The 26,149-nt window shown below is 35.6% G+C and overlaps 4 protein-coding genes across 4 annotated transcripts; 2 read left to right on the forward strand and 2 right to left on the reverse strand.

Moving 5' to 3' along the window:
- The first annotated feature begins 2,068 nt into the window (after positions 1-2,068).
- Positions 2,069-3,328, forward strand: LOC149379852 (Integrase-type DNA-binding superfamily protein). Its single transcript, XM_089603002.1, has one exon. The coding sequence runs from the start codon at positions 2,271-2,273 to the stop codon at positions 3,057-3,059; it is 789 nt and encodes a 262-aa protein (XP_089459128.1). The 5' UTR covers positions 2,069-2,270; the 3' UTR covers positions 3,060-3,328.
- Positions 3,329-13,208: 9,880 nt separating this feature from the next.
- Positions 13,209-14,196, forward strand: LOC149379853 (ethylene-responsive transcription factor ERF107-like). The gene has a single exon (XM_089604410.1). It carries the CDS (start codon positions 13,301-13,303, stop codon positions 13,994-13,996), a length of 696 nt encoding a protein of 231 aa, XP_089460536.1. The 5' UTR covers positions 13,209-13,300; the 3' UTR covers positions 13,997-14,196.
- Positions 14,197-15,525: 1,329 nt separating this feature from the next.
- On the reverse strand, positions 15,526-20,420 carry PFK4 (phosphofructokinase 4). Its single transcript, XM_089604409.1, has 14 exons — positions 19,853-20,420; positions 19,698-19,744; positions 19,565-19,604; positions 19,386-19,448; positions 19,166-19,303; positions 18,932-19,090; positions 18,788-18,841; positions 18,623-18,691; positions 17,698-17,827; positions 17,504-17,544; positions 17,051-17,275; positions 16,853-16,901; positions 16,433-16,587; positions 15,526-15,932 (listed from the first exon to the last, which is right to left on the reverse strand). The coding sequence occupies exons 1-14, from the start codon at positions 20,183-20,185 to the stop codon at positions 15,780-15,782; spliced, it is 1,656 nt and encodes a 551-aa protein (XP_089460535.1). The 5' UTR covers positions 20,186-20,420; the 3' UTR covers positions 15,526-15,779.
- A 1,122-nt stretch (positions 20,421-21,542) lies between these two features.
- On the reverse strand, positions 21,543-25,298 carry LOC149379855 (alpha/beta-Hydrolases superfamily protein). The gene is made up of 10 exons (XM_089604178.1): positions 24,915-25,298; positions 24,252-24,319; positions 23,630-23,700; positions 23,300-23,539; positions 23,030-23,193; positions 22,855-22,910; positions 22,710-22,762; positions 22,509-22,626; positions 22,040-22,137; positions 21,543-21,876 (listed from the first exon to the last, which is right to left on the reverse strand). The coding sequence occupies exons 1-10, from the start codon at positions 25,049-25,051 to the stop codon at positions 21,805-21,807; spliced, it is 1,077 nt and encodes a 358-aa protein (XP_089460304.1). The 5' UTR covers positions 25,052-25,298; the 3' UTR covers positions 21,543-21,804.
- Between the last annotated feature and the right edge of the window lie 851 nt (positions 25,299-26,149).

Consider the following 26,149-nt stretch of genomic DNA (forward strand, 5'->3'; position numbering starts at 1 on the left):
CTATTAATACTAGAAACTGAATTCATTCCTCTTTATGAAACTTATTTATATTTTCATGTAATAACTAAGAATTACACATATTTTGCATCTAATTCATTTAAAAAAAATATTTCATTATTGTTGTAAGTTATTAAACAAAATTATAATAAATGTATTAATTGACATAAACTCAATTCTAAAATCATGCTTGAAACTAGTAACTTAGGGAATTTGAAATTAGTAAGTGTATATGCGAATGGTTGTTTAATAGTTTTACGTGAGAAGTAGTTGAAGGTCGATACAATATTCCGACATAGTGGAATCTTAGTACCTAAATTTACGGAAAAAATAGTTGAACTACTAATAATATATATACAATATCACACACTCAAGCAACAATAACATATAATTATAAAGAACACAATCTTAAAAATAATTGGTAACTTTATTCGGTGATAGACCCCTATAAGCAATTCACTATAACCAATAAAAGTTCAATCATACTCAGACTCCGAGGCTCGGGTAATTGTCCTCTACCTAAGATCCTCACATACCCCGTCTTTTCCATACGACCCCTCTCTTGAAGGTCGTTTATCAATCGCACACCTTTATCAACTATCTGACACAAATATAAAAAATGCTCAATTCTATAATAGTCAATGAAGAAGTAAGAACCATTGAATGAGTAAGAGATAAGTCGGGTGGAAAACTAAAAAGAGTTAACTCGATAATCAAAATTTTAGATGAGTTTTGTTAGGATCGTGAAAAAATCTTTCAAATATCGTGCAAGATCATAAAATCATATCCAATAAATAATCTCTCTTTTAAACTCGGAATAAGTCAAAGACATTTCAGTTCGATCGTATGCAAAAGGAGATATTCCTAAAGATCTCCATAAACTTTGAGCAAATAATTGCACAATATATCTTGAACAAAATATTTTTCCAAAACGATGTAATGTCACGAGTAAGTAACAAATTAGATATTATTATACAAATAATGTTGATAATTTTAATTATAGTCATGCGTAACTCTATATATCATTTCAAGTTACATTTGATGATTAATAAGAGTTTTCATGCAATTCTGCAGGGACAATCGGTTCAACATTTGTGCAAGCACCAAGGAAAACTACCCTTGAATTAATCGAATAACCAATTTATATGTAATCGGCTCCTCTTTGTGTTTGTCAAGAAGTTGTGAACGACCTTCGTGGTATTAGCTCCGTTGTATAACCACGGTATTCCTCCGCCACTTAAATGAGAGTTTATCAATATAATCTTTCCCGTGGTGCCGCCCACAATTCAAAAAAAAAAAAAACACAACGCGCGTTAAATAAACACAGAGAGTTGTGGGTCCCGCAATACTAAATATTTCTTATAAGAAATTTCTTATATACTATTTATCGTCTAATTAGCTTCTTACAATATACGTATGTATTCTTAAATTAATTACTAGGTTCCACTTTCCGACAAATGATAGGTGAATTAGGCCTGATGTTTAATAAACCAACGGGCATATAGTGCAATACTGCAATGTTAATAAATAATTAATCAGTAAAGAAGAAGCAACAACTAAAAAAAATTAATCTGGCTTTGTGTGGCGTTATATCATGATAATGCATGCATGCGTGTGTCCAGGTATAATGATGACTATCTATTAGTTTAATTTTTATTATTTGACAGCTTAATTACCCCCAAGCAAAAAAAAAAAAACAAAAAACAAAAAGAAGCCGACCTATGATATTCAACTCACAGGAAAAACAAGTTAATTTGCAACATAGACAATGGTTTTAATTTAAACATGTGGGGTATTGGCTAACATATAAAATTAATATATTTTTAATCAGCAAATTGAAATTCAACTCTACTAACATTAGTTCCAAGTTCCTTTAACCGGAAATACCCAAGAAAGGACACACTGAAATCATTTGACCCCACCAAAGAAAATCAAATTTGACATCTAAAAAGAAGAGTCTGCACAAGTTGTGCACTTGTGCTTTGAAATGGATAATGCCAAGTGGCAACTTGCTGAATAAAATAATAATCTTTAGAATTTGGAGTTATTTATATCACCCTTCCTTCAAGTAAAAGAAGAAAAATGTGACTTCCAATCTCTAACTAGGAAGCTCCTTAGAAGCCACACATAATTCTCTCATTTACTTTCAGTCATCATTAATTCCTCACCCTTTAAATACCTTAACATACACTTTTATTCTCACTCAAAACACAAAGTTCACAAATCACTTATAATACACAAACGAAATAAAAACCAAGCTAATTAGACAAACTATGAGTTTACAAGTACAAGAAGAGGCTTCAGCCTTGGAGCTGATTAGGCAACACCTTCTCAACGACCACGCATCTCTGGACAGCTTCCTCAACGGCCTGGATCACTGCACCGCTCAAATCCAGAATCAATCTCAGCCGTCCAGTCGTCAATTCAAAACTCCTAAGGAAGAGAATCGAAATCAAGACGAAGAAGATATGATTCGCTTGTTCGTCCGATCCAGCGAATCTCCGAGGCCGGCTTCGAGCCTGAGCAAGCGCCGACCGCCGGTCCACGTGGCGATCCCGTCTAAGCCTCCGGCGGAGGAAATCCCCGCCGACGGAAGGCACTACCGCGGAGTGAGAAGAAGGCCGTGGGGGAAATTCGCGGCGGAGATTCGAGATCCTAATCGCCGTGGATCTCGCGTTTGGCTCGGGACTTTCGACACCGCGATCGACGCCGCTAGGGCTTACGATCGCGCCGCTTTCAGGATGCGCGGGAGCAGAGCGATCCTGAACTTCCCGCTCGAGGCTGGTCGGGTCTCGCCGGCGCCGGCGAGTTTCCAGGCGAATGGAGAACGGAAAAGGCCGAGAGAGGTTGAGAGCTCCGGCGAGGCTGTTGGAGAGAGGAACAGCAAGGGTTTGAAGGTGGAAGAGGAAATAACGACGGTTTCGACTGTTTGTCCTTTGACGCCGTCAAATTGGACGGCGGTTTGGGACGGGAAAGACGGGAATGGGATATTCTCCGTTCCGCCTCTGTCACCGTTATCTCCTTACACTTCCTTTGGGTATTCACAACTCGTGGCTATCTAGAAAGACTTTTCTAAATCAGGAAAATGACAAAAAGAAGTTCTTTATTCGTTATTCAAGTTGACAGACGATGACGTATAATACGTCGAGCTATACAGGTTGAAATTGAATGGTTTTTTTTTTTTTTTTTTTCATTATATTAATTTTATTCGTTATATTTTTGTAAATATACGTGTGTTAATGTGTCTTCTCGTGATAAATGTAGACCAGCACACAGTATGGTTTGTTGAATTTCTTTATTCGTTTTATTACAATTACGTATCATTGTATTATATCATGTATATCTTTTTCTATATCAGACAAAATATAATTAAAGATATATAATAATAACAGTTATGAGCGTTTCATCTCACCCTTTTAGATATGGTCGTATTAATTACTTTAAAGACTTCCACATATAAATTCCATGGACACCAATTTAATGAGATAACGGTATTGTAGCTGAATAGTTAAATCATAATACAGCGGAAGTGTGGCGGCGACTGAAATAAATTTTTTTTATCGACCGGGATGTACTGTTTGTATATAAGAGTCGATCTTTTTGTTGAAAATATTGAATAAATTTTGGACTAGATCTAATTTGACTATTTTGAAAAAAAAATTGACTTAATTAGTTACAAATACGAATTTTGTATAATTTTTTCCAATTTAATTAGGCTTTTGACACGATATGTTACACTTCACCGTTTTTTAATTACACGCCACTGAAATGAAGAAACTTTGCTTATTTACGTGTCCAATTTGTTGCTCAAATACATAACTCATAAAATAAAGTCTTCCTAACAAGTTTTCGCTCCATTCATATAGAAGGTACACGAAAGATACATTATTAAAGAAATATTGGTGTACGTAATAAAGATGTGGAATGATGTTAGATGTTATATACAACTTGTACAACATTATCCAAAATTTAACAACCGCTCAGGAAAACTAAAGCATTATTTTGTGCAACTATGGCTAATTTTGGATACATATTGTTTCCCTTAATTTGGTCATCTTTCATTATTGCTCTAACAAAAATGGTTCGTTTGCGCAAAACTCTACGTCACCTGCTAATTATTATTTATTTTTTGGCAGGGAAAATAACTAAAAATCTCCGAATTATGTCCCTATATCAACCCATTTTTCATATTTTATAGCATCTGAAAAAAGGATAAAAATGTTAGCCAATTAGTTAATTAATTTTTGTTATGAGATGTAACATAGTTTTCTTTTGAGGTATAATTACGAACTTTATAGAGCTATGTTGTTTTTAATTAAATGTTTAGGTTATGTAGTGCATCAATTTATATTAATATTTTTTGCAAGCATTCTTTCATTTTCAATTTTTGGAAGGATCCGAAAACGTTTAAAGGCTGTGCTCATTAAAGCAAATTTTTTTTTTTTTTTTTCCTTTTCTTTTCCCAGGTTGGTCAAGCTTAGGGAATTATTGGAGATTTGTAAACAAGTAGCCACTTAATGAATGATCTTTTAAAATAATAGCCAAAGTTTGTGTTTTATTAAGAAATTGGCCAAAAAAATGTTGTACCGAAAATGCCCTTTCCAATTAACCAAGATCTCTTCCCAGCCATTGAAGAATATCTAGACCCTTCCCCTCTCCCAATCCCAACTCTCCACCTTCGAATCATCCAAACCCTAGCCCTTTTCACCTCCGACTACATATGGTAGCACGAGTCGTTCTCTCTCTCCCAATCGCCGCCGCAGTCCTTCACCTCCGCGGCAAGCTCCGATTCGGCAACAACCTCACAGACGAGTGGTTCGTTGTGTTCCTCCTCCTCAGAGCCTCTCGCGCCTTCCTGGAGATCTCCGTCAAAGTCTGGGAATATGACGGTGAAGACCAACCCCGACGATCGGAAGCCCTCCGCCGCCAGTGTACTGCAACGGCCAGCGCTGCAGCTACGCAGTCGCGAGGGAGTGCTCGGAGGCCGACACTCGACTCCAATCGACCGGTGACAAAATCCAAGTCACTCTGCATCATTAGCTTGCCTTCGACTCTTTCGGGATTTGGTTCGGATTTGGCGGCGATTTCAGATTCTAGGTTTTTCATTCGACCGTTAGTCGGATTAATTGTCACAGTTAATATGATTAACTGATCTGTCAGAGTTAATCTGATTAACTGTGAAGAACTTCTTCCGAAAACGATTTTGAACATCGACGAGTCTCGCGATTGCGCCGATCCGGCCACGTTCGAAGGTCGCAAGTTCAGTTTTGCATATTAACTGTGATAGTTAATCAGATTTACTGTGAATGTTAATTCGATTAACCGTGACGATCCTCCTCCATAAATGATCTCGAACATGAGCGAGTCATGCAGCTGCACAGATCCGACGTTTGAAGGTAGGGTTGAGATTTCGCCGTTTGAAACTTTGATGAAAACTCAGATTCCGACATCGGAGACGGCGAAAATGAAAGTTAGTAAGATTTATTGTTGTTCTTGTTACTAGTTAATAAGATTTACTGTTGTTATTGTTATGGGTAATGAGATTTACTATTTTTCTTGTTATCGTTAATATTATTTACTCTGACAGTTAATAATAACAACTCTTAAGGGTATTATTGGATAAGGCTATTATTGGATTATTAGAATTTTATATAACAAATTGGCTACTTTCCTAAATATGTTAATAGTTGGACCATAATTTTAAAATAGGAGGGCTGTTTGGGCTAGATACCTAGCCCGCCCGAATTATTGGAAACGAAAATGATAAATCTTTTGAGGGCAAAAAAATTGTCTGTTACAATATGTTTGAACGTGAATAATTTAAAGGGCGAAATCTAACCATCTAAGCCACTACAAATATAAAGTTTGTTACATGACCAACGTTTGAAGATCATTAGAAATTTAACCAAATTGGTGACGTGGCCAATATTATATCATTCCAATAATTCCCTTTAGGCTTCGTTTAAATTTTGGAAAAATGGTATGAAATAGCCAATTCAAACTATGACTTTTGCAAAATAGCCATAGTTTCATTAGGTATAGCAAAATAGCCAATTGAGAGTACTACGACTTTTAATCATGCCTCGATTAATTTTAATCCAGCCGTCATAAATCTTACATTCTGTCTTTATAGTTCGTTGGGATTAAATTTAATTCAACCTAGATTAATATTACTTTGGCTAGTTTGTTTATAGTTGACAAACTATGGCTATTTTGCAAAAGCTTAAGTTCTATTTGGCTATATAGCCGCTTGACCCTTAAATTTTTTGCATGTAAAATCAGTTATTTTAGGCAAGCAATTATTTTAATGTGATTTGATTTTTAATTTTTTCATATTAATAATTAATTTATTTATTGCCTAAATTGTAGCTTGCAGTTTTAACGTATTGCGTATTCCCACTCAATCTATAGAACTTAAAGTTTCTCAAAATAAACTACTATTAACTGTAAATTACCAACAAACAACATACACTTTCTTATAATTTTCTTCAATTAACTATAAATTATTTTTAGAAGTCAAGATTTCACGACCTTTACTCTCTTTTTGGCATTAACATTTCTTACTCAGTTTTAGTCCCACAGTTTTGATGGAATAACAAATTACCATTATATTGTAATTAATTGTTATCACTTGAAAACTAAATATATACGCAACATGCATAAGCGATTTACAAATTTTTTCTTGTGAAACTAAATGAAAATCATAAATCGCCTTCATCGTTAATGATTTAAGCAAGAACAATAGGAATTAGTTTTTTTTAATCGTTCAGAATCTCATTTTATACACATAAATCTAAAAAACAATTACTATTATCTAAGATGTGATTGTGATGCGATAATCATACCTTGGAAATAGTCGGAATTTTTTTTTATGTTGTTCGTGCATAAGGAATCACAGGAAGAACCTTTTTCTGTGTTTAATAAAATGAGAAATAGTTGGAAATAATCAGTTGCGTGTTCGGAATATTTTCCTTCGATTATCGCAAATGTTCGTAACTGCTTTTTATTGTGCAATTTAAAAACTAAATAAACAATTTCCGTGAAAAAATAAAGCAAGAAGAATCTTTAGGGTAAAAAAGTCATTTTCATTTCTGTTCATTATTTGAGTGGTTAATTAACTAAAGAGTATCAAACGTTGGATATATAGCAAAATCTATTTTTCAGTGTGGTTATATAGTTAGAGTTAAGTTGAGTTTTAGTCTAAAGTTCTTGCGTTTTTTTATGATATCAATATATCCTCTCAATTTGTTTTATTGCTAATGATTTAAATAATCCTTAAGGTATTTTAATGCGTGAAGAATATCCTTAAGGTAATATGTGTGATATTATCGAAAATGCATGGTATAAATGCAGCACTGACTAAAACCCGTAAGATGTAGTGTTTGATATTTTTCACATAATGTTATGCCGTCTTTTTCTTATGATAAAAACGACGCCTCAATTGCAAAAACGACGTTACAATATAAAATGACAATTTAGTCAAATGCTAAAAATACGCATGACTAAAAACAAGCGACAAGCGAATTTGGGACAAGCGACAAGCGAATTTTCAACAAGCGACAAGCGAATTTTCAACAAGCGACAAGCGAATTTTAAACAAGCGACAAACGAATTTTCAACAAAGCGGCATGTTTTCCCTATAAATAGCTTACTCATACAAATCAAAAGGGAGATGGACACTCAACTCAGAATCCTCTTAACTCAAAATTCTCTCAACCCCAGAGACTCTCAACTCAAAATTCTCTCAGCCAAATACTCTCCCAACTTCAAAATTATCCCGGATCATAGACAAAGACCGAGAGCCACCTCTCGGCGGGAGGAAGAAAAACAAAAATCCAAGAATCCACTCACATAGCAAACACACTCGCCCTGAACTACGTCATGACCTGATCCCGCAAAGCGGGTACGTAGGCAGCTCACGAAGAGCACGGTCACGCCCCCCAGGCGAGCTCGACCCCCCAGGCGAGCTCAACCTCCAGGCAGGCTCGACCTCCAGCCAGGGTTGACCTCCAGGCGAGCACGCCCCCCAGGCGAGCTCGACCCCCCAGGCGAGCTCGACCCCCAGGCAGGCTCGACCTCCAGCCAGGGTCGACCTCCAAGCCAGGGTCGACCTCCAGGCGAGCTCGACCCCCAGGCGAGCTCGACCCCCCAGGCGAGCTCAACCTCCAGGCAGGCTCGACCTCCAGCCAGGGTCGACCTCCAAGCCAGGCTCGACCTCCAGGCGAGCTCGATCCCCCAGGCGAGCTCAACCTCCAGGTAGGATCGACCTCCGGGCGAGCTCGACCTCCACGCAGGCTCGACCTCCAACCATGGTCGACCTCCAAGCCAGGCTCGGCCTCCAGGCGAGCTCGACCTCCAGGCGAGCTCGACCTCCAGGCAGGCTCGACCTCCAGGCCAGACTCGACCTCCAAGTAGGCTCGACCTTCAGGCGAGCTCGACCTCCAGCCAGGGTCGACCTCCAAGTCGGGCTCGACCTCCAGGCGAGCTCGACCCCCAGGCGAGCTCAACCTCCAGGCAGGCTCGACCTCCGGCCAGGGCCGACCTCCAGGCCAGGCTCGACCTCCAGGCGAGCTCGACCTCCAGGCAGGCTCGACCTCCAAGCAGGCTCGACCTCCAGGCCAGGAATCAAAGACGAAGAACGCATTTCCGACGAAGAAGAAGGCAAAGCATTATTTCCCTCTTTGCGATTCTAAGATCCTCTGAAGCTCTTGGACGCTTTGGGCTTTGTCCCGAACTTCCTTGAGCCCTTTGGACTCTTGAAAAGTAATTTGGGCCGATCCAATACTAGGCACGTGACTATTCCAGGCACACCGCGTGTTCTCAAAATGTTAAATCCAAAAAACGGCTTAACACATAATACAATAGAAATTAAAAATGGAATTTCAAATATTTGAATGTTTAAATATTTGAAGAAGGCTTACATGCATATATCCTCTTTGTCACGTGACTTCCATCGTTACAGAGGGTGTAATCCCTACGAAGAGTAAAACAATCTTCAAGTTGAAACTTATAAAGGTTATTCTCAGGCACGAAGCCAGTATTAGCTCAAGGTGGACTATAATTGCCCCTCAAATTATTTTGTTTTTGCACTTTTTATCTATTTTTTATTTTTTTTTTACTTTTTTATAATCTTAAAAAATTTACAAATTAACCCTCTTTGAATTTGTTTTTTTCAATTAGCTCCTCTTATCTAGATTCCTAACTTCGTCCTCGACTATTATCCGTTATTCGCATAATTGTTGTGATTTAGACACGGTTGTCTCTTAATTATTCGCAATAACTATAGTCAAATCAGTATATCTTCTTTTGTATATATAAATATGGAGCATTTTTATAAGAAAATCGAGGAAGAGTCTTAGAAATTTATCAAAGAATGGTAATTAATGCCATTTTCCAATCCTATGTATAATGTTTTATGGCGCCAAGGACTTTACCTTTAACTTATTAACGGTCAAGTGAAGTCTCTATTGTTTATTATTATTATTATTACTACTTACTGATATATTATATATGCTTGACCGAATTTTAGCTCTTGAAAAGCTTAATTGCTAAAGAAAACGCTAGTAATCGCATTATTGTCGTCGCGTTGTCTAAGTTCTATAATATTTTATTATTATTGCTATTAATTACTGTTGTTTTTTCTAGAAAATAAGTTGTCAAGGACAACAAATTCACAAGCGGTGGTGAATAGCCAGGTCACAAACCTAAAAACGTGGACTATATATATATATATATATATATACACGCCCGTGTGTGAGATAGCACTCAAAAGACATTGCAAATATAGTGCGATCTAATCTAAATTAAACTAACAATCAAGAAGTGTTACCTTCACCATGTAAAATAATCAACCACTTTTAAAATCTAGGGTTGATCAGTTTACACTCTTTTATCAGAGTTTTCACATTTTGTGTGTGTGTAAAAAGAGAAGACTATATTCTAAATATGATCGACATAACGATATTAAAATCAGGCTTAGACAGCACAGGGGATTGTGAAATGTGAACTAATATATTTGTTGCTGCTATGGCAAGGATAATTAGAGACGTATATCTTTTTGTTCAGTCTCTAAATATAATATAACCCATCTGCTTTCACAAATTTTCCTTTTAGATCGACGCATTTTTCTTGAATAATATTTTTTTACGCCTAGCGGTATGTAAAGCGATCGAACCGATATTACCAAATATATTAAATTCGGCGACGATAAGATCTCATGTGTCACACTCTTATCCCCAGTTCACAGTTTTTGTGATATTTTCACAGTTGTTTTCAGTGGCACCCTTTTTTTTCTTTTTCTTTTTCATTTTTTTCCTTTTTCAGGGAAATACAGCCTTACATTTATTAAAAATCGTTTAAAATTTTGTAGCTGCTTCAATATTATAAGGCCATCTCCCTCTCTCTCTCTCTAACTCTCTCTCTCTCGTATATTATATTATCCACTTGCGAAAAGCCCTAGTTGTTTTGTTTGTTGTATTTATTTAACAAATTGATTGTCCTTTTTATTAGTAGTTAATATAGAGTGGGTCCCACTCAAAGCAACGTAACTACTACAACTACTAATGATCAATGTCAAAAAAAGATCGCCCACTTGCGACAAATCGAGCTCTAGTTAGTTGCATTGGTAAGAGCTTACGTCTCTTTCTTAATTAATAAACAATACCAATATATTACTCATCTTAGTCATCTATATCGTTCTTACATATTCTTTTTATCTTTTAATTATAAAAAATATAAAAATTCAAAAGGGTAGCAAAAGTACAATGAATTTAATCTTCATACGAACTTATTATAGTATGCATCACAAGAGTTTAAAGCTATTACTAAATTATATTATACCGTCGTTCTTCCGATGGAAAAATTGACACTTCAATGTAAAAAAAGATGATTAATTGGATAAACGAGTAAGCCAATTAAGATTAGATCCATGTAGCTGATCATGCTCATACCATTAATAGATGTCGATGATTATCCCAAACAAGACTTACAGCATGAAATTCGATGATGTCTTTAGATGCGACATGTCATATTTAAAAGTCTTTTAGATTCGACTGGTAGATGCGACATGTTGCATCCAAAAACCTCCGTCAAGGTGAAGATAATTACAAAAGAGCCTATTGAGAATCCAACCCATTGTTATCGTTGTCTTTACCTGTATATGACTCTTTGACATTTCGGGTTCTTTTATTCATCGTCACCGTACGTTCTTTTGAATTCAAACGAAAAAAATGACACCGATAATTTTTTTAGTGCTCGTGATTCGCCCTTGAATCATAATCACACAGTCTTTTCGAGTTCGATTGAAAAATGAAATTAACAATATTTTATTTCTCAACATATATGTTTATTAGTAATAGTATTTGCCTCTTAATATATATATATATATATATATATATATATATATATATATATATATATGTATAAGATCATAACAGTTATACATGACACTGATATGATGGTGATATATCATCTGTGGTCTGCCCAGAAAATTAAATTCTCAACTTGGAGCTAAAATAATTAATCTAAGCGATAGTATCTTTATTTGTTTATAGATTTGCACTTGAATAAACTTGAATATGTAATGAAGCTACATATATGTATGGAATTCTATTTCTTATAGGTAATATTATGTAGCTTCTTTTAGTTAGATGTGTCTAAGATTATAATATTATTTTAAGAATTCTAAAGAATTAGTCACACTTGGGAAGTAAATTAACTAATAATTATACATAGTTTGTTAAAAAAAAAACTAAAGAATTTGTAATATATCAACTAACAAAGCCATGAATTTAATTTAATATTTATCATTATATATCGAAATGATAAATATTAGAGCTCAATATGATCAAATAAGTTTGATTTAAGCAAAAGTATAATTATAATTTTTTTTTACCTCAAGTATAAGTATAATTATGAAGTGATTTATTCTTCTTTTGGGTTGGCATGTTTATTGGTATTATGTGAGACATTAATGAAAAGGGTGTTAGCTGGTGCATTTGAGTGAGAACCGTGTTAGAATATGCCTACCACTGGTGGCTATGCTTTCACATTCATTTTATATGTCGATTTTCTACGATTGGGCCTTAAAGGAATCTTTTTCCCATAATATAAAATACTTATTGTTATTATTATTATTATTATGGCTGATGAAGCCCCACAATAAACACCTGTGCTAATATCCATTATTCCAAATCTAATTGCTCGTATTATAGAGGGAATTGTAATGAGTTGGGCAGCACTGATTAGTGATGCACTAGTTTTTCTGCTTAATTACTTTAATAGAGTATTAATTGACATAAGTGATTATGAATTATTGTGTTAGTGCTAAACTAATCGAATAAGGTAAATGTATTGGATAGTGAGTTTACACTAGTTTTAGCTTTTAGGTGATGATAAAAGCAGTTATAAAAAAATGAAAAAAAAGAGTGTAATAATGCTTAAATAAATTACAATTTAAATTCATTATACGGGTAAAATATTAATAAAACCAAAAAGAATTTGGCCAGTGTACTCCTGTCAGAATGGTCCGATCGTAAATAATTACGAAGAGCGGTTTAAAAATAATTAGTGGAAGATCAGAATATAATCCATATAATCTCTTGTGTAACTACAAGTATTTTTTTTATTCATTCTCATTCAAAATGTGAGATGAAAAAGGGCATATATGTTATGTAGGAATCATGCGAGCCTATGTCTTTGGTATCATTAGTTAATTAGTTAACGAAAACTCTTTAATTAACTCATTCAGGAATCAGGAGTAAATTAATATAAATAAATATACAAAAAAGCGTTCCCCTACCACCAGGGCGAGGATTAAAAAAAATGATAATAGTGTTATTCGTTGCCATTTGGTTATTTAAATTTATATATTAAAATGTGTCGATCATGCTTCTTGCCATTCAAAAAAGCTAAATTCTGCGGCCATATAAATTAATCAAATATTTTCTTCTTGAAAACAAACTAATTTAAATTTCTGTTACAGTAGCTAGCTCCCAAACTTACATCACTTTGCATACGCAATATATGTGTGGCATCACTGGCATGTACTGCTAAATAAATAAATAAATAAAATAAAATAAAATATCAAGCTATCCCATTATTATGACAAGTGGGTCCCAGTAATGACGTGACAAGCGATAAACATTAATGTCTCCACAATCAAATTTACAATACAAATACAATAATCAAAGCCCTGCGTATATATATATATCCTAGCTTGACCTATCTTACCTCATTCCCAAACACCATAAACTTTCAAGTTTCAAGTCCAGAACAAAATTATTATTGTTAATTATTATTAATAATGGAAGAAGAGTTATTACTTGGAGATGAATCAACAACTCTGGAGCTCATTCGCCAATATCTTCTCGGCGATTTCGCCTTTTCCAATGATTTCCTTTCATGCCTCACAAGCACCACATCAACCGCAACTGCCACGTGTCCTTTCTCCGATCTCCAACCCGTGAAATCCGAATATTCCCAATCCGAATCCGAGCCGAATTCGCCGGACTCCTCAAACCCTACGAACGCGTGCTCGGAGCTCCAAAAACCGAAATCCGAAACCGTCGAGTTCAACTCGCCGGAGATCAGTTCCGTCGATCGGATACGGAAAATCGAGAGCATATCCGGCGAGAGGAGGCACTTCCGGGGAGTTCGCCGGCGGCCGTGGGGGAAATTCGCGGCGGAGATTCGGGATCCGGCGAGGAAGGGAAGCCGAGTTTGGCTGGGGACTTTCGACACTGACGTGGACGCGGCGAAGGCTTACGACTGCGCCGCCTTCAAGATGAGGGGTCGGAAGGCCATCCTCAACTTTCCGCTCGAGGCCGGGCTTTCCGATCCGCCGGAAAACACCGCCCGGAATCGTAAGAGGCGTCGGACTGAGGTGGTTCCGGTGCCGGAGTTTGAGAAACCGTCGTCGACGGAGAGTTGGTTGTTGTTTCGGGAGCCCGAGGGGGATGAGAGGGAGTTGACTCGGGAGACGGTGATGCTGACGTGTTGATTTGGGATTGGTGGAGGTGGTCCACGTGGATGTTTAGTAGGAAAAAAACGACACTGGATCTGTAATTACGGTGTCGTTTTTAGGTAGCTTTCATATCAATGCATGTCTGGTGTATCAACTGTATCATAAGGAAATGAGTGGGTTAAAAATGAGAGGTAAATGTTATTATTATTAATGAAATGTTTAATAATTTTTATTTAGTTACAAGGGTGTATATCTGTATATTATTGTATATTACACTCAAGCACATTGGACACTTTAATATATCATTAATTACACCAAATATTATTTAGTTACCTCACTTAGTAAAGTGTCCAATGTGAGTTCAAATCTGAGATACAATTAACCCTTATAAAAATATATTAAACATTAAAACACACATTATAATAAAATAATATTTAAACTAATACAAAGTTTAATTTTTAATTTTACGATAGTGTAGTGTTAGATATATGATTCCATCACGACGTGGATCATGATAGACGTCTATAATAACTAGCTAATTAAAAACGATCAAGTTGGTTTATTGGAATAGACAGATGCTTGAAATAATGGAATTGTAATAATTATAAAGATAATGTTAACAGTGTCGATGTATAATTAGTTGTAGTACAATGATTGATTGTGAAATATGAATATCACGGATTCGAAAAAGTTACTCTTTGTTATGTAGCCTTCCATTCCCCGCAAGGCAATATACATGATTAAATGTGAGATTGGAACCCTTTTAGTTTTAAGTGAACGATTAGTGTACGAAAGATAAGAAAACTAGACTTTACATAATTATTTAATTTGCAAAACGATTAAAGAAGGAAAAAAAATTCTTCAGACACTAGCTCCTACTATTAAGGTATATTTTGTATACCATGAAGACCAGAAAATTCTCACAAGAAGCACCATCATAGCTCGACTTATTTTGAATCTTGATAAATGTTATCCACAAGAGAGAAAATGATGGACACAATCATTAATCAAATGCTTGCAATTTGCACAAGGATACCCCAAAAATGGTGGCCATAATAACTGCAAGGAAAAAATTAAAATTAAAATCAGCCATTTGTTCATTCCGTACGTGTATATCCATATGCCATATGCCATATGCCATATGCCATATGCCATATGCAATGCATTTCATACATTCCAGTCCACTATGCAAATTGGAGGGGACATAAGTTATTCATGAGAGCCAAAGATGCAAGTTGGGTAACAAACGACACTCCACATTCTCACAAGTCACACTCACAACAACATCACAAGTTGAGAATTATTTAGATGTATATAATCTATATATGAATTTACCTTTATATTTATTAATGACGTCATTTTCCTGACCATGGATGACGTCATACATATTGGCATCCCATTGTGTATTTATCATGCGCACACAATCATAATAAACACCTCCACAGACACAGCCAATAAGAAACAGCCTTTCGCTTTGTTTTGAAGTGAATTATTTAGAAGCCACCCAATAAAACAACCTTTCAGAATTGTACAATTTAAACTTGCATAACAGCGCAACAAAAGTGGGAAGATAAGTTGAAAATCTCAGCCTGTTCATGGTGACTTTTACACCCTCAACTTTCCCGTACAGCGACAGAATGACATTTAACAAGTGGTCTATGTGACCAAAAATCATAGATATTATTAGAAGTTTTTTTGCAGTGAAAGCAAAGTTTACTATCGAACCTGGTCCCATTGCAATATGAAGGGACCAAGAATCCTTTATCTACACATGAGACAAGACGATACTGTACTTTGAGTTGAACCCTAAAAAAAATATCTAAGATGCAGAAATTTCCTTGGCGATCACATCGTCAAAAGCTTTTTCCGGAACTCGATCAAGACTCAGAAAGCTCGGTTGGTTTGTGGAAGCCAAAAGTCTAGCCCACTTTCTGTCCGTCAACTTCACTATATTTTGCGTCTCCGTTACACGCTGAAACCCCCACATCTTTGTAGTTAGGATTCGAACATCTCAACCATTTCATTATCAAGTGAAACAATAAGTATATACCCAAACCAAGTCGTACTGAAAAGTATTTTTCACTATGTTCTGACTGTTTTATTTTGACATGAATATTGAGTAAATTTCTTTTTGATTTATTGCGACAACAACAATAACACATACACTATTTATTTTAAATGTGGTATCCGTATTAGACCCGACTAAAAGTCACGAGGCCTTGGCATTATAGACCGGGTTAGACCAATTGTTACGCCCAGGGGGAATCGAACCAGGGGCTGATAAGGTCCCAAGAATCGCCCTTACCACTAGACCAACCCTTTGGGGTTAATAATGAGTACACTATTTCCTTCTAAACACATTCAAGCTAATAATTTCTCGCAACTTTAGCTGATACTATACCCGTATAATGATATATATTAGTTGAAAACATGAATGAAAACAATTTAAAAGAGAGTTTGTTTTGTTCTTACTGAGATCGGAATATAAGCGTGCCTGCTATTAACAGGCCCGACTGTGAAGCCGCTGAATCCAGCCATGGCTCCATGGACAGCACTATGGGCAAGAAGAGTGCAATAGATATTGTCCGATGCATTACTTGGAACGGCTCGGATCATGTAAGTGGGATCTGTTAAGTGAATATAAAGTATAAACGAATAACCAAAAATATCGACCGTTACAAGAGGTGTAAATTCGAGAATTATTGCGTCCAGATAACATTTGCAGATTTCAGAATAGTAGTAAAACTAAATACCTTATGGAAATTTGCCAGGACTATTAAATGTATTTGCAAATTTCTCTAGGTTTCATAATAAAATAAAAAAATCTCAATCATAGAACTGTAATTTAGCCCATCTGGAGAGAGACTATTGAACCAAACGTTGTGGACATACCTATGTATTTCATATTTATCGGCATCTTCTTAACCTGTTTAAAATGATCCTGCAAATTGGGAAATAGATGACTATGTGAATTAATAGGTCAAAATTGTGAAGGAAAAAAAAAATCTCAATACAACTAAAAAAAGTTATGGAACAAAGTAGATATATGTAAAATAATAGTATGTCACGCTGATCAAGTTGCAGATTAACCTTGATCTTTTGAGAGAGCCATGGACCAACATCAAGAAGAAGCCTGTTTCCAGATGCATCTTTCTGTTCAGAAGCGTGCATGTCCTGAGAAATATATTCCTGCCCAGCCCCTTCTGCTATGACAATCACCATATGTCCATTTTCTTTAAGCCGATGCTCAATAAACTCAAATAATCCACCCTGGCCTTCCAAATAGAATGGAGACTCTGGAATCAAGCAACAATCCTGTCAGATTGAAACCATTAGTTGATATAATTGTCAATAGATGCATGAAACTTATATCGACGATAGTACTTATATAGATGACCACATATAGTAAAAATGAATAATCCTTTTCCTATCCTTTGACCACTGCTTTAGATCTTCCCATGTATAAAAAAAAAATATGTTGCATTGCTGCAGATACATTATTTGATTGCATTTGTATAGTTTGTATAAGATTTCAAATCATACCACATCTCGACTTGCAATTGTTCCAAACATTGCGATAAATCCTGCAAGGAAAAAAAATAATTGGGGTATGAAATATTAATGACAAGAATGTGAAGAAATCTACAGCAATAAATATCCAACCGTGTCCTAGGAAAAACTAAACACGAGTTATACAGTTAATAGCTACTACATAGTTTAATCATTGATGTAGTTACCGCTGTATCTTCCCATAAGCTTCACAATCCCAACTCCATTTTCCACACTTTCAACTTCTACATGTGCAGCATTAATTGCCCTTTGAGCTTCTTCAACAGCAGTGTCAAAGCCAAAAGATCTGTCTATTACCTATTCAATAGTAGTCACTTAAACAATGAACAACGATTGTACCAAAATTTTAAAAAAAACTGGAGCGCATTTGATAAGAACCTTTGATATTCTTCGAGTGAACGATAGGAATTACAAGATATACGGATATTTGAGAGACCCAGAACTCTTGCAAAAGCATAAGCTTCCCTCCAATATATTTTTCACATTAATTCTAACTTATATCTATAGACTAACATATTACTAATTATTTTGAAATCAGCCCTTTACTAACTATAAAGGTACTCCCACCCCTAACATCTTAACAGGATGGTGTGTCTTTATGCAAGAGAAAGACATCAATCCATTTGTATGAAAACTTATCATCGTCTTTTTTCAGAGCATTTAACGGCAGTAAACTGCAGTCTCTCCTATAGCCAGGTAAACACACAGACACAGTGGCGGATCTAGGAATTGAAGTTAGGGGAGGCAAATTTGTAAAGAAAAATTCAGGGGGAGCAAATTTAAAAAAAATAATATAAATCTGGCCTAAAAATATAAAAATTGAGGGTAAAATTTACAATTTTCAAAAAGTTCAGCCGGGCATTTGCCCACCCTGGACCTCATGTAGCCTTGTGCGCACGCACACACACACACACAAAAAAGTTTAACTAAATAGTCCAAGGTTGCTACTTATTTATGCGAGGGAGTATCAATTGCCACTTTTGAAAATAAGCAATAATGTTTTTATACACCCTAGAAAACAGATGAAAGATGTCACGCACGTAGACCATGAACTTGTAACCTTGTCTCAACGAAATCTTGTTCAATACTTACAGCTATATCATTATCAATCGTCTTGGGAATTCCAGCAACTGCCACTTTAAGGCCACGTTTCTCGACTTCCTTCAGAAAACAAAGTCGTGTCATAAAATGCTAAAGACTAAAAGCTACCAATATCGATTTGGAGGGAGCAAGTTTGTGTTTCGAGGAATCAGTCACCTTATATACTAGAGCAGCTCCTCTTAGAGTGCCGTCACCTCCAATAATATAAACCTAATATCCAAATTGTCAAACTTTCACCGGATTATTTTTCTCCTTATTTGTCAATCATTTTTAGTTAGGAAAAACACAGCGTATGCATACCTGATTTATTCCTCTATCTTGAATGTTATCGACTATCTTTTGGGTATCATGACCTCCCCGTGAAGTTTGAAGAAAGGTTCCACCGCGCTTGTGAATATCATTCACTACTTTCGGTGTCAATTTCATTGTATTCTTGGAGTAAAAACCTCTATAACCTCCCTAAAAAGTTCCCTTGATATTAAACACAGGTCAACAATTCCACCTATAACATTAAAAAATGAGATTGAAAATCACCTGAATTCCAAGAATATCATCAACGCCATACATGTAGTTTAAGCCACACACAACCTCCCTGATAACGGTGTTAATTCCGGGGCATAAACCCCCACAAGTAACTATGCAAGCACGCACTTCTTCCGACCTAAAATAGACCTACCATGACAAAAGACACTTTCTTCATATCACTCTTTAATCACCTCACAAGGCAGAGTTTTACTTCTAGAAGAATTCGTACCTTATCTCTTGGCCCAGCACGCCGAAAATGAACTCCTCTTGGACTGTCTTTCCTAACAACAATCTAAAAGCCGAATAGAGCAACAAAGAAAAGGACAAAAGGAAGATTAACACTAATGCCAGGACTTTAATTGGATTTTACTCGGAAATGAAAAGTATGTAAAAAGGATCAGGACTTACTTTTTCTATAACTACATCTTCCGTGCTTACAAAAGTTTCCCTAAATGGAGATAAAAACAAAAAAGTTACAAGAAAACACAATTGTGAGGATTATCAAACTAACCTCTTTAAGCAAAAAATTACAGAATGTTACCTGACAATCGCATAAGGCGGGCTATCATGTAGAGGATTTGTATATGACTGGTCCAAAGAAGAAAACGATAAAAACCGAGAAGTATATAAACACATAAACGATTACATAAAAATCAAAGAACCAGCATACACACTGATATGGCGTCGATTGATTACCGGCAAATCAGGAAGGAAATCGGTCAAATGTGGAACGTCTTCAACGACAAAGCCGTCATTGGCTGACCGGTCGGTCGTGGACGTGGTTTTCGAGCTTTCCTCAACGGAAAAGCCGTCATTTGATGGCTGGTCAGTCGTGGACGTGGTGTTTGAGCTCTGTGATCTGATCGCCCCGTTTTGGCGGGAAAAAAGAGGGAGCCGAACGAAGCTTCGGGACTTGAAGTAAGGTTTGGGGATGTGAAGAGAGGGATTGTCAGAGACGGTGGTGGCTCGGGGGAGAGGAAGAGGAAGAGAAAATGGTTTTGATATAACTGAAGAGATTGCTAATTCCATTGATGTTTTGAAGATTCAGAAACCTGACTGTGGACGGAGAGCGAGCTGAGATTATCTTTGAAAGTTTGGGGGAAATTGAAATTGGAAAGAGAATTACGAAAGATTTTTTTTTTTTTTTATCCAGGTTGTCCCTTCTTCTGGGGAAGTGTTTGGAAATGATCTTTTAGGAAGACAGGTCTGTGGTTTGGATCGGGTACGGACAGATCCACCAAAGGCAATAGATGGACTGATGAAAACTGAGAGATGATTCGTGGAAGTTGAAAGAACATTAGAGTTCGTTTTCGACTACTGTTCGCGCGTTGACTCGTCAGAGATATAACTGGCAAACTAACGACTTGTATTTTTTTTTTTTTTTTTTGGATGACCTATTAAATTATATTTTTGATGAATTCTATTTGCACCTCTTAGTCTATGTTTATCTTTAGGGATCGTAACAAAATATTGTTAAACTCATATCAATTTAACAAAATCAATCAAAACTTAAAATTTGACAATTCTATTACTCAACTGGAGAGAGAGAGAGAGAGAGCAAATTTCTTTATAAAAAAAATGTGTGTGACCATTTTCTTATTTTACGACTAATTTATCACGAAATTTTTAAAATTTTCATAATTAACATAATTTTGTGATCAATTTTTCATGAAAATTATATATTTCGTGACCGATTTATCACGAAATTATGAAATATATTACATTCTTTGCACAACTCATTTAATAATAAGATTATCAAAAATTAAAATTTTAGTAGTAAAATGTTACGAGTTTAGTAATATTTGTGTCGAAAGCATTTATGTTTATGTCGCGGTTTCTAATTTGATGTAATGGTAATTCTAATTCTACGCCACCTGAAGTTATAGGTTCAAACTCATTGGACAAAAGATTCCTCTCATATTAGTAGATTAAAAAGTATGTTTTACTTTTTTTTTTAATTTTGATTATCTAGCGAACTCAATTAAATTATTATATCTTGTCCAATATGTTTGCAATTAAACAATATTTTTGTTTTAAAACAATTATGATATAAAAATATTAATAAAAAGCAAGTATGATTTTAAAATAATAAACTCCAAATGAATAATAGATCGATTCCTTGATATCATCAGGAGCTATCGGTTTGGCGTCTGAGAGTTTTCAAAAAGAAGTTATGGGAACGTGCAGTTTAATCTCTAAAGTGGGAACAATTATAATTTAAATCGAAATTATTCGTGGGTACGTTTCAGTTTATGCTTGGAACCAATAGAAATGGTTTAGAATATTGAAAGGAATGTAGAATCTACATTCCTTTCAATATTCATAACCGCCATGTGAGTCTCGATATGGATTGTTTTTGTTTTAAACAAATGATGGATGGTTACGATTGCGTGCAATTCCTATTGATAATCACGTCGTGAGCGTGAGAAAGCAAGAAAGATTTTCCCTTACGCTTCACTTGTAAAATAGTAAAATATAACTTATTATATTACATATTGTTTGTTTGTTCAAAGTGACAAGAGGCCAATGAATATTCTTTTTTTTTTTTTGCTTCCTCCTGGGGAGCTGGTATCAATGAGAGCTCTGAAGCCTTGGAAGAAGCTATTAGAAATTTCAATTTGTATAACTGCCGTGCACAGAATAATGATCTACGTAAGAAAATTATCGATCATATGGCGTATAACATCAGCGCCTTCGATATGGGCGCTTTCATCTTTGACCTGTTAAAAGATTTATGAATAATAAATAAAAAATAAAAAATGTTAAATGGATGTGTTTAGAATGTTAGTTTTCTGGAGATTAAAAAAAAAAAACTTTTGATGTGGGAAAAACTTGCAAACATAAACATGATCCAAAACAAATGGGAATAGGGGAGAGAAGAACCTGAATGACACTATGAGCTGCGAATCGCTGTCTGATGCTTTGGAAGCTAACGTCTACTTTCTCCCAAGACACGCGAGACAAACCCGTCACTAGTTCCTCTGTGTCAAAACAATTCAAATCGACAAAGTTACAAACAGAGCCGGAAAATGTAGAACGATATAATATACAATTATTAAGTCAAAGAAAGGTGGTATGATTTTTAGCAGATAGTTGACTCGGCAACGTTTGAAACAGGTAACAATAGAGATGGTGGTGACATTCTTGGTGTGCAATTACTCGGATACAATAAAAGAGGTCTAACATGGCAATGGATACAATAAAAGAGGTCTAATAGAAATGAACATTATGAAACTGAAAGTATAAACACTTAAAAGCCAGTGAAACCCATGATCCACGCAGGAACAAGACCTATCAGTTATTAAGTTTATTGAAATACATATGTATATAAATAAATAAGGATAAAACAAACCTTCAATCTTATCATAGCCGACATCTTCTAGTGAAGTTGCATCCAATTGTTCGTCATAGCCTTTGCAGCGTTCTTCGTATACTATATGCGGATAGTTTTCATTTGGAACACCCTCCCACTAATAAAATATTTTTTTTAAGAAAACCTTGTTTATAAAAGTGAAATATAGTAACCAATTCACAATTCATAGTATAGAAATACCTTTGGTAGTTCAATGTTACGTCTAATCGATGATGTTCTCCAGCCAACAATGTCTATAAAACCGTTAATAAAGGGAAACAAACTCTAGATGAGGTTTATTGGAAAGTTTAATTGAAGGGAAGTTTAATTATGCAGAAAAGGATACGATCGCAGTCCACATTTGAGTACGCTACCCGTCGTTTAAACGTCTGAAGCGCAGAGCTGCATAAATGATTTTGATGTCAAATCTCTGTTTCAGAGATTCAGAAAACAGCAAAAGTAGCTTCAAGAAACTTTGGAATCTGCTGATTTACAAAAATAAATAAAATAAATAAACTGACATAAAATAACAATCTTCCAAATCTTCTATCATGCGTTTGAGCAAAGGCGGCTTTCCTTCTTCATCGTCAGTAAGAAACAGGTGTCGACCTGTTCTCCTAAATATCAAGTGAATAACACAACTTGCCAATCTTTCTAAGACAGGGACACCAAAAAGAAACGGCACCTATAAGTAGAAGATTAAAATCATTACCTGAATATACAGAACTACAAACACGAACACATACAAATAAAGAGACGAGAAACTGGGTGGACATGGCATATTCTACTACCTGTTTGTTACCCCTTGAACCAAGATGCGGCGTAGCAACAGTGATAAAGTTAACGGCCTCAAGGCCACATATCGTGCCTCTTAAATTTTCTTCGCTCTCATTAGTTGGCGAATCCTCTCCAGTTTTGGTCTTGGTTCTATACAGTTTTCCGATTGCATATCTGGCCACCAATCCGCCAACTGAGTGCCCAACAAATGAAATTTTATTCAAGTTTGGCTTTCTTTGAATCACTTCGAGCACCTATGTTTCAAATATTCAGTTACAAAATTGCATCTCTTAGAAAATGTCTTTAAAATTGGTCGAATTCATGAAATCAAGATGATATCTAACCTCCCCTGCCAATCTTTCACCCATCACATCCACGCCGTCTAAAGTCAAGGTTGAAACATTTCGTTGACTACCTACAAAAACATTGACTGATCTTAGCACCTTAACCAAACACTCAGCTCCAAAAAGTTGCACATTTTTTTAATTTCCACTGTGGATATATATCGCGTAAATAGAGGTGGATTGTAGTGAAATCCTCAACTCGACATCGTTCGAATTCCAGTAAAACTCTTGACCAATGTGAATATGAAATTCAAACAAAATAATGCAGCCATGGACACAAAAGTCAGCAAAGAAGGACTGGACAAGACAAACCCAGAAAAAGACAAAAGCAAGAAGGGCCTTGCTATGCTACAGTAATCTAGGAAATATCAGCATGTCCATTTACATAATATCTTCCTTGTCAAGAAATGTCAAAAAAAATATCTTCCTTGTTAAGGCACTGTTTTAAGAATTATAAACAAGAAATATAGCACGACAGACATACAGAAACAGAAGCGAGAAACATTAAAAAGGAAGCTCCAAACAGCCACACAAACAACAATGAATCGGGCTTTAAGAAGATAATCTATGAGGACTCAAGCAAGTATCCATTAAACCAAATACTGAACTGAAAGCTACTTACAATGAACAAAAATTTTATCGGGGTGCTCTTTAACAAACTGCTCTGCGCCGAATTTCCAATCTGTGGCACTGCAAAATGAAAACCAAACCACCAAAATATGATAAGAGATTGAATATAAAAATCTCCTACAGAAAATTAAGGATGAACTTTCACCTGCCATGGAATTCTTTAAACTCATACAACCAAGCAAAAGGAAGATAGAATGTACATTTCTAAACTAAATAAACAAATTTGCAAATTTATTTATCCTTCTAGACTTTTCTAAGCATTTGAAAAATGAGATCCGCAGTTACAGATTTCATTTCAACAAGAACGAACAACAGTGTTTTCAACGTTTAGGACTACAAAACTATTCCAGAGTCCCGACGGATTAAAGCATGACACACCCCGGTGAACAAAAGAACGGCCTCTCTTTTTACCCCCAATAAAATCAGAGCAGATTGGTCTTAAGCATCAACTTCTAGAATTTGCTTAGAATATGTGTCAATGCACCAGAAACTATACCTTCAATAAAACGAATTGTAACGAAAAAAAAATAGGAATTCACAAAAAAAGGGGGAAATCCAGTAAAGATCAAGCGTTGCCAACTCAAATTCGTTCAATTCAGATCCTAAGCGCGCGAAAATAATATGATTTAACAAAAAAAGAAACAGAAATAGACACCTTCCGAGAATTCCATTAACCATGACGACGAGATGATCAGCGGAAGCGGAATCGGAGTCCTTCGAACTCCACAAATCGCGGCCTCCATTCGCCGACTCGGCCGAACAAACTCCGTTCCGTTCGACGCCGGTTTCCATTACTTGAGAATACAATCGCTGTTCCGATTTCAATCACTCTCTACGCATTGAAGAGCAACGAGAGGGAAAAGAAAAAAAAAACACAGAACGTTTGACGAATCGGAAAATCGGCAAGCTCAAAATGGAATACGATTAGAAGTTTCTTGAATAATCGTAATTTTCTCGGTAAAATTGGAGCAATAGAGTTTGGTGTTTGTTTTCTTTTCGCAACTGTAGTTTTGATGAGAAGAATATATGATAAGGAAACAAAATAAATAGTGTTGTTTTAGAAAAAAAAAAAAACTTGTAAAGCATAAATTATATAGAAACGACGAGTCCAGTGTGTTTTGTGGTCAGATTAGTTGTAAGCTGTAGCCACGTCATCGTGTCTGAATAATGGTTTGGAAATGGATATTTTTTTAGAAAGGTTTGGAAATGGATATTGTTATATATATATATATATATATATATATATATATATATATATATTTTATTTATTTATTTCCTTAATGTTAGTTACTCTGATTTATAATTGGACACATAAGGGTTTGGTTTTCGGAAAATCATATATTATTTAGTTAGTCTTGTAAATAAACGAAGAAAAAGTTGGTAAATCCGTGTCTTTGTTTGATTGGCCTTCTATTTCTGGATGGATTTTTCTTTTGGTTAAGGTTTTCTTTTTTCCTTATTTAGTATTTTAATGAACTTTTTCTATGTAATTGGGTAGTGTGTTTTCGACGAGATTCTAACGCTCTCAAATGATTTTTCAAGCTTTGATATTTCTTTTCTTCCTCATGGATGTAATATTATTGCTCATATACTTGCTAAAACTGCCCTTCATTTCGATGAAATCGTGGTGTGGAAGGACTGTTTCCCACCAGACATTATGTCTCTTATTCAGGCTGATATGCCTTTAATTCAATAGTCCCTGAGATTACCCTTTTCCTCAAAAAAAAAAAAAAAAAAAGGTAGTGTGTTTGTCTACAATTCACCGATAGTGGAAGGTTTCTTTTTTTTCTTTTTTTTTTTTTTGGGAAAACGTTAATTGAGTGTGAAGGTGAGCATTTTTTTTTTTCCAAATTGTTTTCGCGAGGACTCGAACTCTTCTTCTCATTTGAA

Source organism: Urtica dioica, chromosome 12, assembly GCF_054948205.1.
Source record: "Urtica dioica subsp. dioica isolate 48M chromosome 12, U.dioica_male_clone48M_v1_H2, whole genome shotgun sequence".
Taxonomy (NCBI): Eukaryota; Viridiplantae; Streptophyta; class Magnoliopsida; order Rosales; family Urticaceae; genus Urtica; species Urtica dioica.

Coding starts and splice junctions, on each gene's coding strand:
- LOC149379852 (XM_089603002.1), top strand. CDS start 2,271: ATGAGTTTACAAGTACAAGAAGAGGCTTCAGCCTTGGAGCTGATTAGG.
- LOC149379853 (XM_089604410.1), top strand. CDS start 13,301: ATGGAAGAAGAGTTATTACTTGGAGATGAATCAACAACTCTGGAGCTC.
- PFK4 (XM_089604409.1), bottom strand. CDS start 20,185: ATGGAATTAGCAATCTCTTCAGTTATATCAAAACCATTTTCTCTTCCT. Junction 19,449..19,564: donor AAGATGTAGTTATAGAAAAA/GTAAGTCCTGAT, acceptor TTCGGCTTTTAG/ATTGTTGTTAGGAAAGACAG. Junction 16,902..17,050: donor GGCTCTCTCAAAAGATCAAG/GTTAATCTGCAA, acceptor CCCAATTTGCAG/GATCATTTTAAACAGGTTAA.
- LOC149379855 (XM_089604178.1), bottom strand. CDS start 25,051: ATGGAAACCGGCGTCGAACGGAACGGAGTTTGTTCGGCCGAGTCGGCG. Junction 22,627..22,709: donor GTAACATTGAACTACCAAAG/GTATTTCTATAC, acceptor ATATTTTATTAG/TGGGAGGGTGTTCCAAATGA. Junction 21,877..22,039: donor CAGCTCATAGTGTCATTCAG/GTTCTTCTCTCC, acceptor ATCTTTTAACAG/GTCAAAGATGAAAGCGCCCA.